Here is a 19,007-nt window from a genome sequence, read left to right on the forward strand (position 1 = left end):
GGACTGAACAAACATTTTGATAACACAATGCATGTTCAGGGAACATGGCTCAAATTAAACTAAAAGATAATTCAAATATTATATTAGAAAATATAATTTTTTGACATACTTCATGAATGTCCCCTATGTCCAGTGGTGAAAGGCAACAAAGTACAAGCAGTACATTTCTGTATTTAAGTAGAATTTTTACGTATCTGTACTTTACTGTGGACAGTTTTTACTTTTACTTCATTACATTTGAGAGCAGTATCTGTACTTTCTAATCCACTACATTTTTTTGAACTGGACTGAAAATTAAAAAATACTTTTCATATTCATATTCATTTCAGATTTGAGTTTTTTTTTTTTTGTTTTTTTTTTTACCATGTTTGTGGTAAACATCCTGAATAGTTTTAAGTTTTCAGGATGTTTGAATAAGTTTTCAAGTTCAAGCCTAGTCTCTGAGCAAAACAAAAATAAATACACAAAATTTATGAGAAATAAATAAAAAAGAAGGTGATTCATATTGTTAACTGACAAATTAACAAAACTTTTTTCTTTTAAGTAGATTTTTTCATGTGATACTTTTACTTTTGCCTCAGTATGTTTTTACCTCTGTATCTGTACTTTTACTTCAGCAACAAAACTAATTACTTCATCCTCACTTCCTGTGACACACTTGCACACATGTGACTGAGGGAATGTGAGTGAGATGCTCTGCTCAGGGGCACAATAACATGCACTTCAGACAACAGCTCAATGGAGCGCCCACCTCCTGGTTTCGGAAGTAATTTTTTCCTTCATTTTTCCCCTAGTCCTTCAAAAAAATGACAAAAAAAGACATTTTGAAAGCTTGTTATTTGTGTGGTAACTGATGGCCTCAAGACCTATGATTTTATTCTGTGTCTGAAACTTTATAAACCGCTAAGTTATTGAAACATTTCACAGAATCTTATGTCTTAAATGTGCTTTTTGGGTTTAAAACAAATGCGTTTTGGGAAAAACAAACGGAAAATTGAATTCCTGACCAGAGCGAACAGTCACTTTTGAGCTCCACACCAAAGCAGTTTTTTTTTGCTGATTAGCTGTATAATTTAGACCCCAGGTACCTCTGAATATATTCTACTGCAGTTTTGACTATGTTCCAGGTTAAAAATAGATGAATGACGTCACATAAACGGCTGGAGCAGCTTGTGACTAAGTGCAGGAGTTTGCTGAAGTGTAACAAAGTGTGCTCAGGTCCTCCTCTTTCTCTCTCTCCTCTCTTCCACTCCTCTGTTAATCCTTTGTGCCTCCTTCCCCCTCTCCTCCTCTCTTCCTTGTCCTCCTCCTTCTCTCCACTTTTTGCCTTTTGTAACAGTAAAGTGGAAATGATGGATTTAAAACCTCTTCAAAAATCACACAACATGACTCACCCTTCTCTCTCTGTCCCTCTGCTAAAACTGCACAGATTTAAAATATATGAATTTGAAAAATGGATAGAACCAGGTTTAGATTCATTTTCATTCATTTTGTTGCCATGGATACAAAAACATTTGTAGATTTTGGATGTCTTATTGTTAATTATTTGAGCATTTATCCATATTTTATCTTTTATCCTATTCATCCTTATGTAAAAAAGTGCTGTAAAAATCTAAATTACACTTCATACACTGCCTCGTCAAAAAAAATCGCCATCTGGATTTAACTAAGCAAATATCTATGAGCCTCGCCGGGTTGGTCAGGTCAAGGTTCAGCAACAGTCTGTGCTCAAAGAATGAGGTCAGTTGACACCTGATCACCAGTAGATGACCGGGACCGGAACCGGAAGTGAGCGCATGCTGGCGCGTTTTTTGGCAGCCGCTGCTTGTATGAATTGTTTTTAAATGTATTCATTTTACATTGTTCTATTTGTATTGTGTATGTGTGTATATGTGTACGGCGACCTTGAGAGCCTTGAAAGGCGCCTAACAAATAAAATGTATTATTATTATTATTATTATTATTATTATTATTACCTGAATATACTGAATGACCAAGTTATTCCATCAATGGATTTTTTTCTTCCCTGATGGCACGGGCATATTCCAAGATGACGATGCCAGGATTCATCCGGCTCAAATTGGTAAAGAGTTGGTTCAGGAGCATGAGACATCATTTTCACACATGGATTGTCCACCACAGAGTCCAGACCTTAACCTCCTTAAGAATCTTTGGGATGTGCTGTAGAAGACTTTGTGCAGCGTCAGACTCGACCATCATCAATGCAACAGGTGAAAAATTAATGCAACACTGGATGGAAATAAATCTTGCCACAGTGAATGTATGCCATAATCAAAGCTAAAGGCGGAACAACCAAATATTAGAGTGTGTGACAACTTTTTTAGCCAGGCAGTGTATTTTAGAGTTAAAATGTGAATACATAAAAAAAAAAAAAAAAAAAAAAGGTTTAGGATTAGATATCAACAAACATTGTATAATTTGTATTTAAGTACAAGATGAATTGCAAAACCTTTTGTCACAGAAGTGTCAGTGACGACATCTTAATATAAGCATGTGTAGCATTCTTAGTGAAAACAAGTTGATTGCAATGTTTTTTTAGCACACAGTATTCAACACAACATTTAAGAGGAAAGAAATACAACAAAAATCATGCTTTAGACAGTTTGGTGTATATCGTAATACAACATCTTGAGGTGTAGATTGGACAATTTTGTTCCCAGGTGAAGGCTCTTAAGAGAGAAAACTGAGTGAAGTGTGTAAGTTGGAACCACCTGCTGTGTATCAGGTCAACACTAGAAGAACAGTTGTTCATACGTGCAGTGGGAACCCCTCTCCAGATCTTGATAACTAATTATGCGTTGGAATAATAAACCTTAGGACACCCACAGCTCTTTACATTGCATTATTTGCAAGGTGGGTGAATTGTCTTGCTTAAGGACATAACAACAGTACGCAGTAGAAGCTCAGTCACCAGTGCCTACACCTATACAACATCTGGTGTTTCCAGTGCTCTCCCGTCCAAGTACCAACCGGACCCAACCCTGCTTAACTTCAGAGCTCAGATGAGATCAGGTGTTCTACAGGTGGTGGGCCATCTGCCTTGCCTTTTCCCATCCTCATTTCTCAGGGTCAGGGATCATTAACTTCTCAACCAGCTTCCTCCACACACTCCAGTGCCTTGCCAAAGCTATGTACTTTCCAAGATATGTTTTGGTTGAATCTTGGAGGTCATTACCTTTGTCTCCTCATCTGTATACTAGGAGCATTTTGGACCCTGATGATATGACCAAAATACTAGCTTTTTCTTTTTCTTACAGTTGATATAAGTAGTCACTCTGCCCCCAGTTCCTTAAAGACGGACTCATTTTTTCTGTGGGTAGTCCATGGGGTCCTCTGGATGTGTCTGTAGCATGTGGGTTTGAATACTTCCAGTTTGCTGATGTGGGCAGCACGAAGGGTCCAGGCCTCACAGCTGTACAGCACCATGGGCCACACCAAAGTTCTCAGGAGTCTAAATTTAGTGCTCTTAAGTTGAGCTCGAGAGGGCTGATCATGATAAATTCAGTCTGGTTCTGATCTCGTAATATCCCTGGTGGCTGCCATTATTTTAGCTTTGTTTGTGCCGATTTTGAGCTGGAATGCTCTTGACACAGTATCAGCCTTGTTTAGCAGATCCTGGAGTCTCAGTAGTTTGAAGGACAATGTCGTCTGCAAAACATTATGTTTCAACCACTAACTAAAGTGTGACGGGAGTGTGATGTCATCCGTAGCATTCAGCTCCAGGCAAATGAAGCTCAGTGAAGCTAATGGGTATAGGGGCAAATTTGGAGTTCCATATTTGGAATGCCGACCACGAGTATCAACCAATAAGCCAATCCGAAGCAAGACTGTTGAAGATTACTTCCTGCAGTGGTGCGGGAGTGACCTCAAGCAAAGAAGCACTTAATTTGTTTGTTTTTACTGTTCATATCTTGATTTATTGACACAATAGCGAAATAAAAACACTAGAATCACATAGAGTGGGTCAATATGAAAAGAGAGGGACGATGAATCTTCCGTTTGAAAGTGAATTGATGAGTGAATCGATGGAGCCGGAAACGCGCCTATGCTCTCTTCCTATTTGGAACACGGCGGTTAGCTTTGTCCATTTATATATACAGTCTATGATTGACTTCCACCGAGGATAGCTCATCTGCTGTCGTCTCATTACTTTCTCTGAATATAGATTGAAGCAGGCTGGTGATGCATCCTTCTCAGACACCTTTACAAATGTTAAACCAGTCACCAGGCCATCTGCATGTTTTTGGAAATTTGAAATCAACACAGTAAATGTAAGAAACATGGTACAATATATTATTCTTATAATATACAGCCACTCAAATATCGGCTAACTATATTTTCAGCTGGACTAGATTTCACAACATTACTTGATAAAAATGCTATAAAAAACAGGGAAAATAGTATTTAAATAGAGGATACAAATAATAAAGGGTGATGGTAGCTCAGCTGATAAAGTGTTTGTCCTCTAATCTGAAGGTTGGTGATTTAAATCCTGCTCTCGACCTAAAAACATGATTGGTTGAATGGTCAGATCCACTGATTTGGCGATACGATTCCAGCTCCCACAGATGATTACTGTTGTTGTGATGTGGTTCCTTGATGTAAAGTGCTTTGAGCCCCTTGAAGGTAGAAAAGCGCTATATAAAAATGTGTTTATCATTTAATTATCAAACTTGCATTATAGATGTCACACAATCTATAACAAAAACTGAAATCCAAGTTAATTCTAGATGAAACCACAAGCAGGTCTTTTGTATTGGCATCAAGGTTTATTATCCTTTATAATGTACAATATACAAAAATATAGGATACCAAAAATTCACAGTGTCTAAAAGGCAGTGATTACAGTCTACATACAGGTCTAAACGCACACCGGGACATTGCATAGAAGGGCTCAGGCCTCACGTCGCAAGGGACACCGCCCGCAATTTGAACAACTACTTTTGAACCATGATTAATAACAATGACCTCATTAAGTATTTGAACAAAGATGTGTTTTTCAGTTTGTTACACTGCAGAAATGAAACTTTATTAAGAAGGATCAACTCACTCCTTTAAATAGATTGGACGTGTTTCGATTTGTTAATAGTTGGTCTATATTATTTGACTTATTCAATATATTTGAGATTAGGATACTGGATTTTTTTTTTTCCAAACTATATTATCCATGCGAGTTTTTGTTTTCATTAGTTGTTAGTTGTCTCAAAACTAACTTTTGTTAAAATCAGAAAACATAAAATAAACAACCTATTAAAATTCAAATTAATTCAAATAAAGGCTACCCAATCATTGTTATATTTATGGTGTTGTTTTAACAGTTATGATGCCTCAAAATTAGCATTAGCTTTAGCATTGAGACACAAACATCTCTCTTTCCTCATTCCACTGTCCACTGCCTTATCTTTAATCCTTTATTCTTATTTATTAATTGGACAGGAAGTAGTGACGCTAACAGTGAGGTTACCGGGCACTATTGTACACAGAGTCAAGTATTAAACTAATATTTATGTTTTAGCTCACTATGGATTAATGTCTTATCTTATCTTATTATTCTGTGTAGTAAAGTGTAAAATACTATTGTGATAAATACATCGTTTTAATTATAATTTTTTATGTATTTATTTTTAATGAATTATGCGTGTTTGTTTTTGTTCATGTACATATGGATTTCATTTATGTTTTGCAGTTTTTATGGTTCAAATTGACTGCGGTGTCCCCATGCAAATCTTATGGTCGGGGTGTACTTAGCTGCTGCAATTTATTTTCTTTAAACAACTATAAGGCTTTTTAAACAAACAGTATTAGCTTTACAATATACAGGAACATTTACAGGGCTGCAGGAGGCTGGCTATATACACACGTTTAGTCCTCGCGTCGTGCACTAAACAAAAGTGGACTTAGCATTCATCGATCGAGCGATATCAAATATAATGTAAAATGCCCTTTATTACCAAGCATTGAGCAGTTTATATAGCTCCCTGTCAGTAAAACCAGTGGACCAAATCAAATGTACAAATGCATTACACTGCCATAATAGCAATATATATTTAAATCTGCACTGTGTAACTTTCCCGGTGGAAGAAATGCCACTTGCTTGTCTCCATGGTGATGTTATTGCTTTGCCTAATGTTTCACTGCATGGCATAAGACATGGCAGTTGACCTCACTAGGTAAAGGTTAGATCTGTGGAGAAGGGAGCCCCACTCACAAGAATATATGTTTTATTTAAGTATTTTTGAGCAACAAAACAAGTAATGAAATAAAGGGGTTAATGCCATAATGTGGGGCATTCAAGGCAAAGCAATAACATCTCCATGGACACAAACAGTTGGCAGAACCCTTGTAGGAAAGTTACACGGTGCATGTCTAAGTTAAAATGAGTTAAATTCAGAATATAAATTGATTTAGAATGGTTTCAAGTGGTCAATAGATCTGGAATCTAGTTATAAATATGACATCACAAATGAAATGGAGGTCGTATAAGCTTTAAAATGTAACTCAGCCAAAACGTACTTCAATCAAGTTTAATATTCTGAATTGTAGTCATCTTAACGGCGTTTTTGCAGTGTATTCAGGGGTACAAAGTCAAAACATGTGGTCCATCCGCGCTCACATGCACTCACAGGCTTCAGTTCATTCATGTTATTTGAACCACAACATGACACAGTTAATACATTCTTGTAGTGGTATTTATGTATGGAATCACATCTGTGCCAAAAATATTCATCTTACTCAGAAATTTAGACTAGATTTTAAAATATATATGTTGTTTTTCCCACTATTGATTCAATTATTGTTATTTTTTTTCATTTTATTTTTAGTATATTATATTGTACGAGCAAAACAGCCTCTTAATTAGTGTTCAGCCAATCACAGAGCTCAAAAGGATGCTAACATAGTATTGGATTCATTTGTACTGTCAACATTTAGCAAACTATACTTTTTGACTATAAGGGTCACAGCATCAAAACTGGGCTTAAACTGGGACTAAACCTAGACCTAAAACTGTATTAGCTGTTCAAATGGTTTAGCATTTCTGTAGCCACCTTTATGCTAATGATTGAAGCCATTGCTGATTGTGAAATAATGGCAAATTTTAAGAAGACTTCTTTGGTAACACATTATAATAACTGCATGCTAATTAGCTTTAATATAGATAGAACAAATATCTAATTTATAATGAACAAATGATTTATTAAGAATGGTTCTGGCTTAGTACAACTTGATTACGGGTTTAGGGATAGATAGATAGATAGATAGAATCATTAGACAGAATCATTCTTTATAAACCATTTGTTCATTATGAATTATGTCTTTGTTCATGCTTTTTAAGGCTGTTGTAGGTGCAACTGTTATAAAGTGGTATCAAATATTGAAGTACTGTAGTACAGAAATCTTAAAGGTCCTGTACTACGCAAAATGTTCCCTTGTGAGCTTTAAGCCATGTTATAATGCTGTTACCTCCTCAAAAACATACCTGGAGTTGTGTTTTATTTCATTTACACATGTTTAAGTAACCTTTCATTATTAGTCTGTCTACATCTCCAATGCTCAAAATGCTCCGTTCCACCTTGTGATGTCCTGAAGTGTTAGTTTTCAAGTTAACAGCTCCTTTTACCTCTAGCTTAGTGGAGATTGGAAATTCCAGGGCTGAAATTATCCAGATGATTCTAGTGAAGGTGTATGGAGTTTAAAAACACAGTGGACTTCCTGTATTACCACTTGATGACATCACCAGGTGGAACAGAGTGTTTTCAGTTTGAAAAAATAACTTAGGCTTGTGAATGAACCAAAACACAACTCCAGGTGTGTTTGTAATGAAGAAACAACATTATAACACAGATTACTTAGCTGCTATTGTTAATATTTTTGGCACAAATGTAAATCTCTGTCCAAACATATAAAATGTTACCAAGATGCTAACAAATCAGAAAACATTAATAATCAACAATTACTTAACAAAATATGTCCTCCTATGCTACGTCTTAGCATAAAAACAAAACCTCTTTAAAAAAATAACAAAAACAATAAGTGCCAGTCTACTAGCTTATTCTATCGCCATAGAAACACATAGTCCAGTCTTACAGCGCTTTCATTGGTCATCTCTCTCATATATGACCACCAGTAGATTACACATTGAACTAATTGTACAATCAATTAGTTCATTAATTGAGTCTTTATTGTTCTTTAAAAAAAAACAAAAATGAATAAAAAACTCACTGGCCCCTCCTGCTGGCCAATCCTGCCTACTGCGTTCAGGCACCCGAGGCATTATAAACAGTACGACTTTGTCCCATTTCAAAACTTTGGAGATCTCTTGGTTGAGTTTTTATTTTTGCAATTGTCCATTTTGTGTCCTCCTTCTCGACAATTTTGCTTCAATATATTCCAGTATTATTAAGTCTTATATTAAACTGTTGTTTTGTAGCATGGGTATAGCAAAAGCAAGGTTCATTTCTAGTTCTTTAGCTGCTGAGAATGTAGTGAAACCAAAAGGCTAGCTTGATTTGCCATACGAAGCCTGTACTTTTAGCATTTTAGCATTGCTTGGTCCGACTAGGTCCACTTTTTAGCAAAAAATAGTCGTAGCTTCAAGTCCTCCTGAAGTAATCCAAAGTAATTCCACAAGTAGAAGTGTCTAAAGGTCCCAAGCGTAACATTGTTCGACTATGGGCCGTAGACGGGGTTAGCCTGTATTTTGAGGGGCGGGTCTCAGCTGTTGTTGCTATTAGTGTTGTTGCTATGGTTGTAGGTCCGGCAGGGGGAGGGGGAGGAGTTGGGTTGGTAATCAAATTTCCCGAGCGCGGTGGGATAATAGGTGGTGGTGTACACGTTGGTTTGCTGCAGAGGCGTCGGGTAGAAGTTGGAGCGCTCGTCCGGTAACAGGTTGTTTTTGTTCAGAGTCTGGAAGGAATGAAAAAGAGAAAAAAAAGCAGAAATGATTAGAAATGCCTCCATTACAGTAAGTACCTTTATAGCTGTTTTTTAGAGTCTAGAACAGTGGTGAAATGTAAGTAAGTAAAAGTAGTAAAGTACACTACTTAAGTATATATTTGAGGTATCTGTACTTTTTTGATTTTCTTTAAGTGGATCATTTTTACTTTTACTTCACTACATTTGGGAGATCTGTGCTTTCTAATCCACATTTTACAAATAAAAAAAAATACAAATAAAAACTGAGAAAAAAACATCAGTTCAGTTGTTTCTGTTGAACAAAATTCTGTACAAATCTTGATCAAAATCACTACATTTGAAGAGTTATAACACCTCAAAATCTGATGTGATACTTTTACTTTTTACCTCTGTATTGGTACTTTTACTTAAGTAACAATATTGAGTACTACCCGTATGATGAAAGACACATCTCACGTGAACATCTTGTGATTGTTAGCAGTTGCCGTTTCAAAAATAAAAGCAAAAACTACACTGACTGTAAAGTTATATACTCAAATTAGTCTCTATGGACAATACCCCACCTGTTTTTGCATTTTAGACCAAGAATACCAAAATGTACTTGCTATTTTTCAGTAAAACTTCCCTGAAAAAGTTTAACATTTGAATTAGTGTGAACAACTTGCGTTTCCTCCATTGCTGCTGTTTCCTGCCTCAAGGTTAGAGCAGGAGCGTGAGTGTATTCAAAACCAAAGCAATTTAACAAACCTAATTTAGCTCATGTCAAGCATCACAAAAGCACGTCGCTATTCTGCGCTACAGAAAAACCAGAGGAAACCCACTTTTTATTCTGACATGATTGGCTTATGTGCGTGTGGTAACATGAGGCATTAGATGAAGCACTTAGCCTAATGCAATCCATCTGGAGAGAGGGGGGCTGTAATCCTGTTAGAGATGCTGAAAATGCTTCACGGTGCCTGGGATGAATTGGTTGGAGGAGGTGAGTAAACATGGATGTAGCATTGACACTATCTGTGCATCCATGTGCTGGACTTATTATAGCTAATGAGAGGAGGCTTTCAGTGCTAAGGGAGTGATGCTGTAACTATCCCACTGACCTACATTGGGATTTCTTCATGTAATATTTATGGATAAAAAAACATTGATTATAGGTTGAAGTGACATCATTGGCATATTGTATCTTGGGTAGATTTAAACCGGGAGACTGGTAATATTAACAGTTCCATTAGAATTAAATGTTTTTTTTTTCGTTTTTTTTTCCAAATCTGGAAAAAATAACAAATCTAAAATGGATTGAATTTACGTCCTAGAAGAAAGACAAAAATTAACAATGGAATCTGTCACAAAATAAATAAATAAATAAAAATTAATGTATTTTAAAAGTCCAAATGAGAAGAAAAAATCTTACTTGACTCAAATTAAGTAACAAATACTTATTCTATTAATATGTAACTAAAGAGAAAATCGAGATGATGATGATGATGATGATGATGATTATTATTATTATTATTATTATTTTATGGTAATGGTAAATGGTCATATTTTTATATCGCGTTTTTCCACCTTCACAAAACTCAAAGAACCACTCCCATTCACACACACATTTATACAACAGTGTACACAGACACGAGCGAAGAGGGTTAAATGTCTTGCCCAAGGACACAACGACAGTATTAATCCGTAGGAGCTGAAATCGCATCGCCAACCTGTGAGTCAGTGGATCTGATCACGCAACCAATGATCATGTTTATGTTGAGAGGGGATTTGAATCGCCAACTTTCAGATCAAAGGACAAACACTCCTACTGAGCAATTTTAGCTTTTTAAGAATATTTTCTTTTTCTGAAATATCCCTTCATGTCACGTCTGTTTTAACGTCTATAACCATCTTTCTGCCTCATTCATTTCTAATGGGGCATTTCTCTCTCTTCTCATCTCTCTTACAACCTGAACACTTTATAATGCATGTGTGCTGCTTTGTACCATCATTTTGTGCCTTGTGTTGATTTCTTTCTGTCTACATATTTCATTCCAGCTTTGGTACTTTCCCCTCACAATCACTATTGTATTTTGGATTTTCATATCATCGTTCTTCCCTATTTCAGTCCAATGTCTTTCTGAATTTTGTCTTTTCTCCTTTGGTTTGAGAAGTTGGACTGTGACACATAAACATGAATGTTGCATAGACGTTAGCTGTGTGTTCACAAATATAGATTGCATAGTTGGTGGTTCGAATTCCACATAAACATCATTGGTTGAGCGGTAAGATCCACTTACCAACAGGTTGGTGGTGCAATTCTAGCTCCCACAGATGAATGCTGTTGTTGTGTCCTTGGCAAGACACTTAACCCACCTCATCACCAGTGTACTGCGTACCACTGCGTACACTTGTATATGAATGTGTGTGTGAATGGGTGAGTTGTTCCTTGATGTAAATTGTTTTGAGAGCCTTGAAGGTGGAAAAGAGCTGTATAAAAATGTGACCATTTACCATATCAAGGATTTGAGATGGAGGGGAGGGGCCTATCCCTAGTCGAGGTCAGCAGCTCTCCACCCGCACTGTAAACAGTGTTGGTGAAGCACTGCCTCCCCCTCCTGAAGCGTCGGACAGTTTGCCAGAATTTCTTTGAGGCCATCCGATAGTCCTCCTCCATGGCCTCTCCAAACTCCTCTCAACCTCAAGTTTTTGCCTCTGTGACCGCACGAGCCGCGGCACGCTTGGCCCACCTGTACTCATCGGCTGCCTCAGGAGTCCCACGAGCCAACAAGGCTCTATAGGACTCCTTCTTCAGCTTGACGGCATCCCTTACTTCTGGTGTCCACCACCGGGTTCGGGGATTGCCGCCGCGACAAGTACCGCAGACCTTACGACCACAGCTACGAGCGGCCACATCGACAATAGAGGTGGAGAACATGGCCCACTCGGAGTCCATGTCCCCAGCCTCCCCCGGGATCAGGGAGAAGTTCTCCCGGAGGTGTGAGTTGAAAACCCCCCTGACAGAGGGCTCAGCCAGGAGTTCCCAACAGACCCTTACGATGCGCTTGGTCTTTCCGGCTTCCTCCTCCGCCAGTGGATCCAACTCACCACCAGGTGGTGATCAGTTGACAGCTCTGCCCCTCTCTTCACCCGAGTGTCCAAGACATGCGGCTGGATCTCATATGACACGACAACAAAGTCGATCATCGACCTCCGACCTAGAGTGTCCTGGTGCCACGTGCACCGATGGACACCCTTGTGCTCGAACATGGTGTTTGTTATGGACAAACTGTGATTAGCACAGAAGTCCAACAACAAAACACCGCTCGGATTCAGATCAGGGAGGCTGTTCTTCCCAATCACGCCCCTCTAAGTGTCACTGTCATTACCCACATGGGTGTTGAAGTCCCCCAGGAGAACAATGGAGTCCCCAGTCGGTGCACTGTCTAGTGCCCCTCCCAGGGACTCCAAGACGGCCAGGTACTCTGCACTGCTGTTTGGCCCATAGGCCGACACAACAGTGAGAGACCTGTCCCCGACCCGAAGGTGTCACTTCGTGTTCGGTGAACCCCAACACAAAGCGGCTGAGCTGTGGGGCAATGGGCAAGCCCACACCAGCTCCTCGGTGGCAAGGCTCCGGGGGTGGACGAAATCTGTCCCGATACAAGGAGCTGAGCCTGAAGGCGAAGCTCTCGACTGACCGGTCAATCTACGTTCCTACCCTCACCTATGGTCGTGAGCTCTGGGTAATGACCGAAAGGACAAGATCGCGGATACAAGCGGCCGAAATGGGTTTCCTCCGCAGGGTGGCTGGGCGCACCCATATGGATAGGGTGAGGAGCTCAGTCACACGGGAGGAGCTCGGAGTAGAGCCACTACTCCTACATGTCGAGATGAACCAGTTGAGGTGGCTCGGGCATCTGCTCAGGATGCCTCCTGGACGCCTCCCTAGGGAGGTGTTCTGGGCATGTCCCACCGGGAGGAGGCCCCGGGGAAGACCCAGGACACGCCGTCTCTCGGCTGGCCTGGGAACGCCTTGGGGTCCCGCCTGAGGAGCTGAAGGACGTGTCTGGGGAGAGGGGAGGCTGGGAGTCCCTGCTCAGACTGCTGCCCCCGCGACCCGGCACCGGATAAGAGGAAGAAAATGGATGGATGGATGGGAGGGGCCTATATAAGGGAAATTGACTGTTTTTGAAAAAATGATCCAAGCTAATGATCCACAAACATTGAACCAAGCCAACATAAGATATTCCATATACTATGGAGATTTTATTCTATCTAATGCCAAAGCATTCATAAAGTTAAGTTTTTATTTAAAGACATGGTGTGCTCTGAATACAGAGAGAGGCCAGCCTTATTGTCATGAATTGAATGAGATTGAATGTGTATGTATATGTATGCAAGTATGTGTGTATGTATATATGTATATGTAATATATATGTATATATGATATGTATGTGTGTGTATATATGGTATGTATGTATGTATGTGTGCATATATGTGTGCATATTTATGTATATGTGTATAGCTGCTGTATATATGTACTTTTTTTTCTCCCTTTTCCCCTTTTCTTTTTTCTTTCAACTGAATATGAAGCATAAACATTAAAAGTGTTTGATTTGTGTCCTGATGGACGTAGGGGTGGGACTTGACAAGTTTTCTTCTTCCCACTCCTTTTCAAGCTTGTATCAGAACATATTGTGAGATGTGCTTTAGGTGTACCTGTGATCAAGATTAATACATAAATGAAATTAAATGAAACATATGGCTTTAAGCCCTTTCAACTCACAGCAATAGTCTTTGGGGTTGAACAATGGCACCACTTTCTGACATTATTGTAAAAAAACAAAACAAAAAAAACAAAAAAACAAAACACTTTTGTTTATTTACAGAAGAGATGCTGAAATGTGTGCTGATTTTTGCTTCATGTGGATAGGCCCAGTAATTAAAGAAATGTTAACCATAAACCACGTAAAGAAATAATACAGTTTTCTCATCACAAGCAGACCTAGAGTTGTGTTTTGTTTCACACACGTTTAACTCACAAACCCTGCATATTAAGGCTGAGTTCTTCTCTCAAACAAAAAAACACTCTGTTCCACCTCGTGACCTTCACTAGAATAATTTGGATGATTTCAAACCTGGAATTGCCAATCTGTACTGAACAAAATGTAAAAGGTAGCTCAGTTCTACAAGTTGGAACTGAGCATCTTGAGCTTTGAAGATGTAGACAGACTAATAATAAATGATTACTCAAACATGAAACAAACCACAACTCCAGGTATGTTTTTGAGGAGATAACAGCATTAGAACATGACTAAAAGTTCACATGAGTCAAATTTGCTTAATATAGGACCTTTAAACAGCAAATTCCACCGTAGAAATCTGACCTAAATGTTAAACTGTAGGGACTCCACAGTGCTGTGATGCCACATTAACACAATCTATATGACTTATTACAGATAATGAGAGGAGTCTGCAGCCTCCTGTCCACACTGCCATAACAAGCACAGCACGGGCAGGTGTCAGAGCCCATGTTTTAGAATGACACATACGATAATAGGCTCACAGAATGGAGAGGGGTTCGGGGGAATTACATGGGGGTTTCTGTTATATGACGTGATTAGCTGTGACACATGAGTAATAGACAATGACACATATATACAGTGTTTTTTTATAATAAGCTACTACATCTACTACTGCAAATAAACTGGTCAATCATTAAAATGTGTATAATACTTCAACAACAACAGCTACAACAACAACTACTACTACTACTACTACTACTACTACTACTACTACTACTACTACGATTAAAAGCAGTACTAGTGTTTAGTTCAAATTGGCAACTCCAGGGCTGAAATCATCCAAATTCTGGACTTGAAAAACACAGTGGAGCACTTCCTGTGTTTGAGAAAAGAATTCATATGTCTAAATATGCAGGGTTTGAGTGTTAAACATGTGTGAATGAAACAAAACACAACTCCAGGCATGTTTTTGATGACGAAACAACATAATATAGATCAGAAAATAGACTAACATGGGGTTGTTATGGCATATCGCTTTTGTCAGGGAGCGTCTTGAAATAAAACTGGGCTTAACTTAACTCTTTCTTCTAAAATTCTCACTATTCATTCCTTTAGCTCTAAGATTATGTTGTGACCTACAGTAAATGATCATGATTATCAATTAAAGATGCACTTTGAGACTTTTTCTGGAGGGAATCTGCGACCTGCTCGTCTTCATAGATCTCTAGCTTCATAAGAATCCCACGTACCTTAAACTCCATGGGTGTGTACTTCTCGTTCTTGGGTGTAGTGTTGCCTTTGTAGTTGAGGTGGTTTGGAGTGGTGGGGTGGATCACTGCCGATTCCTGAGACGGTTTGTGGAATCTCTGACAATAAACGTAAACCAGAAAGGACAGAAGCCCCGCCCCCAGGAAGCAGGACACGCCCGTGGCTATCAGGTGTATCGATGTGAACGCTGCAAGAACACACATAATGTTTATTATTAATGTATCTTAATGTTTATTGTACAACTTTTCATCATTGCAGGTTAGCACTCAAATGTTATGCTATGCTGTTTTATGTTATAGTTTTCCAAGAAGAGCAGAGGTGGGCACAGTAGCAAAAAATGAACTCAGGTTATGTTACTCAAGAAGAAATTACTCAAATAAGAGTAACTGTAAGAGTAACTGTCGGAATGCCACATATGGTTCATTAGTTATTGTAATTGGAAGGACAAAACATGTTAAAAAAAAATGCACAAAACCTGGCATTTGCAAAGCTGGACCACAAAAACAGAAAAACACACATCTATTATTATTAAGTAGTGATCCAAGTTACTCAATTAAGAGTCTAAAGTATTTCGGGAAACTACTACTCAGCAAGAGTAACTGTAAGAGTAACAGTATGTACACAACATCTGACTTATAATTTGAATTTAATGTAGGCCTAATTTGCAGCACATAAATCTGTTTTTTCCCCCAAAATGAGACACACTGAATCATATCTGAAGGAGCAGTACAAGAAACTGTTCAAATAATTTCATATTGTCAACATACGACTTACTGAGAGGATAGTAACTAAAACATTTTGTCAAGTACTGTTACTTCAATAAAAATATTACTCAAGAGTATAAAAATTACTCAGAGAAATACATTTTCTCCAAAAAGTTAGTCAAATAAATATACTTGGGTAAATAAAACTGTGTACTAGCCACCTCTTTTGTCAAAGGATATCATTTATAACAGGCTCAGAGCTAACAGTTACTTTTATTAAAATCAGAAAATGTAAAAAAAAAAACAACCTATTACAATAAAGACCACCCAATCATTTTTTATATGTAGAATACTTCAGTTTGTGGCATTGTTTTAATATTTATTGTGCCTCAAAATCATCATTAGCATTAGCATTGAGACACAAACATCTCTCTGTCTAAACACAGACATGTCCCCTGGTGAAGTATTCATTTTATTTGTGTAGAGTTTAACATGTTGTCGGTGACATCCACTCACAGCTCCCTGTCACTGCCTGATCTTTAAATATGTATTAATTTTACCGTGAAAATCTCATAGGGACACAACTGGACAGGAAGTAGTGGTGCTAACAATGACACTGTGCACAGAGCCTATTAAAGCAACAATAAAATACTGTGTGGGACTTTAATTCAAAATGCTTTTAAACAGGTCACAAAATAATTAGCGTGATTAGCTATTTTCAGCAGACTCAAATTCTGTCTGGCACGGCTAATTTGTACTATGTGTAGAAATGTATTCAGCTATTTCAGATTGACAATATCCAGGCTAATTATGTTTTAATTATATGCTAATCAGATATGCTATCAGTAGTTTTCATTTGGAGTACACTGAAAAACATATTTAGCTGAATTAAGTGAGATTTTTTATTTTGACATTTGCAGCTTAAATAAGAAAATGCAATAAAAAAAAAAAAAAATCTAAATCATTTCTAAATCTGAACACAAAATAAGCCCACAACTGTATAAAAAACGATAATATAATACATTTTCTGAATTCAAGGCATTTTACCTCTTGTTGACATTTTGTGTTATAGTCTATTTTTTACTTGACAAAAACATCCACTTCTTGCGTGTGCACTTTTGTCGTAGTGTTTCTTGTCAACATTTTTGACAAGCCCTGCCCTTTTCACCCACCATTCTCCAAGCTTTCTGACGTATTTTTACTACAACTCAATAGCCCATACACTAAACAGTATGCAGTAGATGTATGTGTATGGGAGACAGTGGACATGCAGACATATATTCAACATATATAGACACAATACATGGGGAGATTTCCATTTCAAGCTTACCTCCGCACTGTTGGTCCTTATCAAAGCCTGAAGCTGGGAGAATGACTGCGGAGAGGAGAGGAAAGGGTCAGACACACATGCACACGGGACGGCAACACGCGAGGGACAAAAAAAACATACATGCAATAACATTAGACTCAATGAGGAGTTGAAATGGAGGTTGAGCAAAAGTTCACTCTCGATGATTGGAATGAGCTGCAAAAAACATTGAAGCTCCGTGTTTTGATCCTTTTATCTGCATTTAAAGGCGACCTATAGTGCTTGTGCCCGGCCTATAGTTATACTCTATTACACTTGTGCATCATTATCTTATCATTTGAACATTACAAAACTGCGGAGCCCAACGGGAGCCACCGCCGCCGCCATAAACATCATCGCACGCAGCTGTTGGCACCTCTGATGGATAGCTACCGATCACACTAGCGAGTACTGGACCAACGCCACTGGAAAAGTTACATATTGAACCTTTAAATTAAGGTTTTACACATGCTAATTTCCAAAGTTTTGTCTAAAAGGGCAGCTTACGTCACGTCGCTGTTTAGATAACTCAACAGTAAATTATGCTTAAAAAATAATAATATGGCTAATTGCACCCGTTATGTGACTCTAACAGTTGTGCTGTTGACCTTTGACCCTTATTCACTTGTTATGCAGCTGATGTTATGAGGTTTTGTCCTGTAGAGTTCCCAGGAGTCTGTCAGCCTATTCACATCAGCACATGGGCCTATTAATATTAATGCCTTGTCATATCACCTATCACATCTCATTTTATTTCAGGTTTGAGTGAAGGAGACTGGTGCAGATCAGTGGGAGCTGGGGAGACTGGAGATAGAATTTTATAATGAAGAGAAAATTACTCACCAGATAGGCTTAAGTGTAATTAAACGTGCCTGCAGACGCTCAAATGAAATGAGCATAAGATGTTTTAGACTGTATGTGTACTTTTTCAAACAATAAAAATGAGTAAAGAATTAATATTTTTTTCAAATCTAATCTCGATTCCTGAAGCATCTATCTTTTGTCAAATTTTGCCATTAAAATAATAACGCAAAGCTGCCCTGGAGGAGGCTGAGTGAAGCCAATCTGCCCCTCCGACCACCACGCACAGACCACATTCATATTCTGCTTAAGGACACAACAACAGGACCTGGTTTGAGCGGGAATCTGACCTTCGGGTTGGAGGACTGCACCGCTCTAACCACTGAGCCACTGTCGCACCAAATAGTATACTGCACATGTGTCAAACTCAAGGCCCGGGGGCAAAAAGCGGCCTGCCACATCATTTTATGTGGCCCGTGACAAGGTTAATTAAAACGTATGAATGTCTTAAAATGTCAGTTTATCAGGAGATATGCAGTTACAGTCATTTTTTTTAACATCTAAACGCATATGCAATGTTTGTAATGAAGTAATAAGTTAACAAAAACAGTTACGTTTATTTAATATTACATTCAGTTACATTTATATGGTTTTACAGTTACATCTGGCCCATTTTGCTGATGTGGCCCTTGTTGAAATTAAGTTTGACACCCCTGGTATATTGTATTTGGAAAACAGTTCATTTATCTGAAGCCTTATGTGACTTTTATTAAATTAGTTCATACATTGTTTTCAGCAAATACAGCTGCATTAAAACAATAAAAGGTAACACGATGATCTAGATATGTTATGTTAGCAGTTAGTACCCCCTCTTTAACAATAAACTGCTTTATGCTTACCGTACTTTATTATAAGTTTATAGAGTCCATGTACTCCCTCTCCTCCCTG

General features: G+C 38.3%; 1 protein-coding gene across 3 annotated transcripts in view; it reads right to left on the reverse strand.

The window, feature by feature from the left end:
• Positions 1 to 4,780: 4,780 nt before the first annotated feature.
• sema5ba (sema domain, seven thrombospondin repeats (type 1 and type 1-like), transmembrane domain (TM) and short cytoplasmic domain, (semaphorin) 5Ba) overlaps positions 4,781 to 19,007 on the reverse strand; it is a 344,594-nt gene continuing 330,367 nt past the window's right edge. For 2 of the 3 annotated variants that reach the window (XM_055230747.1, XM_033987339.2), the window contains exons 21-23: positions 17,241 to 17,285; positions 15,188 to 15,393; positions 6,394 to 8,925 (exon numbers count right to left, since the gene is read on the reverse strand). In XM_055230747.1, the coding sequence (XP_055086722.1) occupies positions 8,734 to 8,925; positions 15,188 to 15,393; positions 17,241 to 17,285 (443 nt within the window). In that variant the 3' untranslated portion in view covers positions 6,394 to 8,733. Of the gene's footprint in view, positions 8,926 to 15,187; positions 15,394 to 17,240; positions 17,286 to 19,007 lie in introns of all 3 variants that reach the window. The other variant, XM_055230746.1, reaches the window with a different exon arrangement.

Source organism: Periophthalmus magnuspinnatus, chromosome 21 (genome assembly GCF_009829125.3).
Source record: "Periophthalmus magnuspinnatus isolate fPerMag1 chromosome 21, fPerMag1.2.pri, whole genome shotgun sequence".
Classification (NCBI taxonomy): Eukaryota; Metazoa; Chordata; class Actinopteri; order Gobiiformes; family Gobiidae; genus Periophthalmus; species Periophthalmus magnuspinnatus.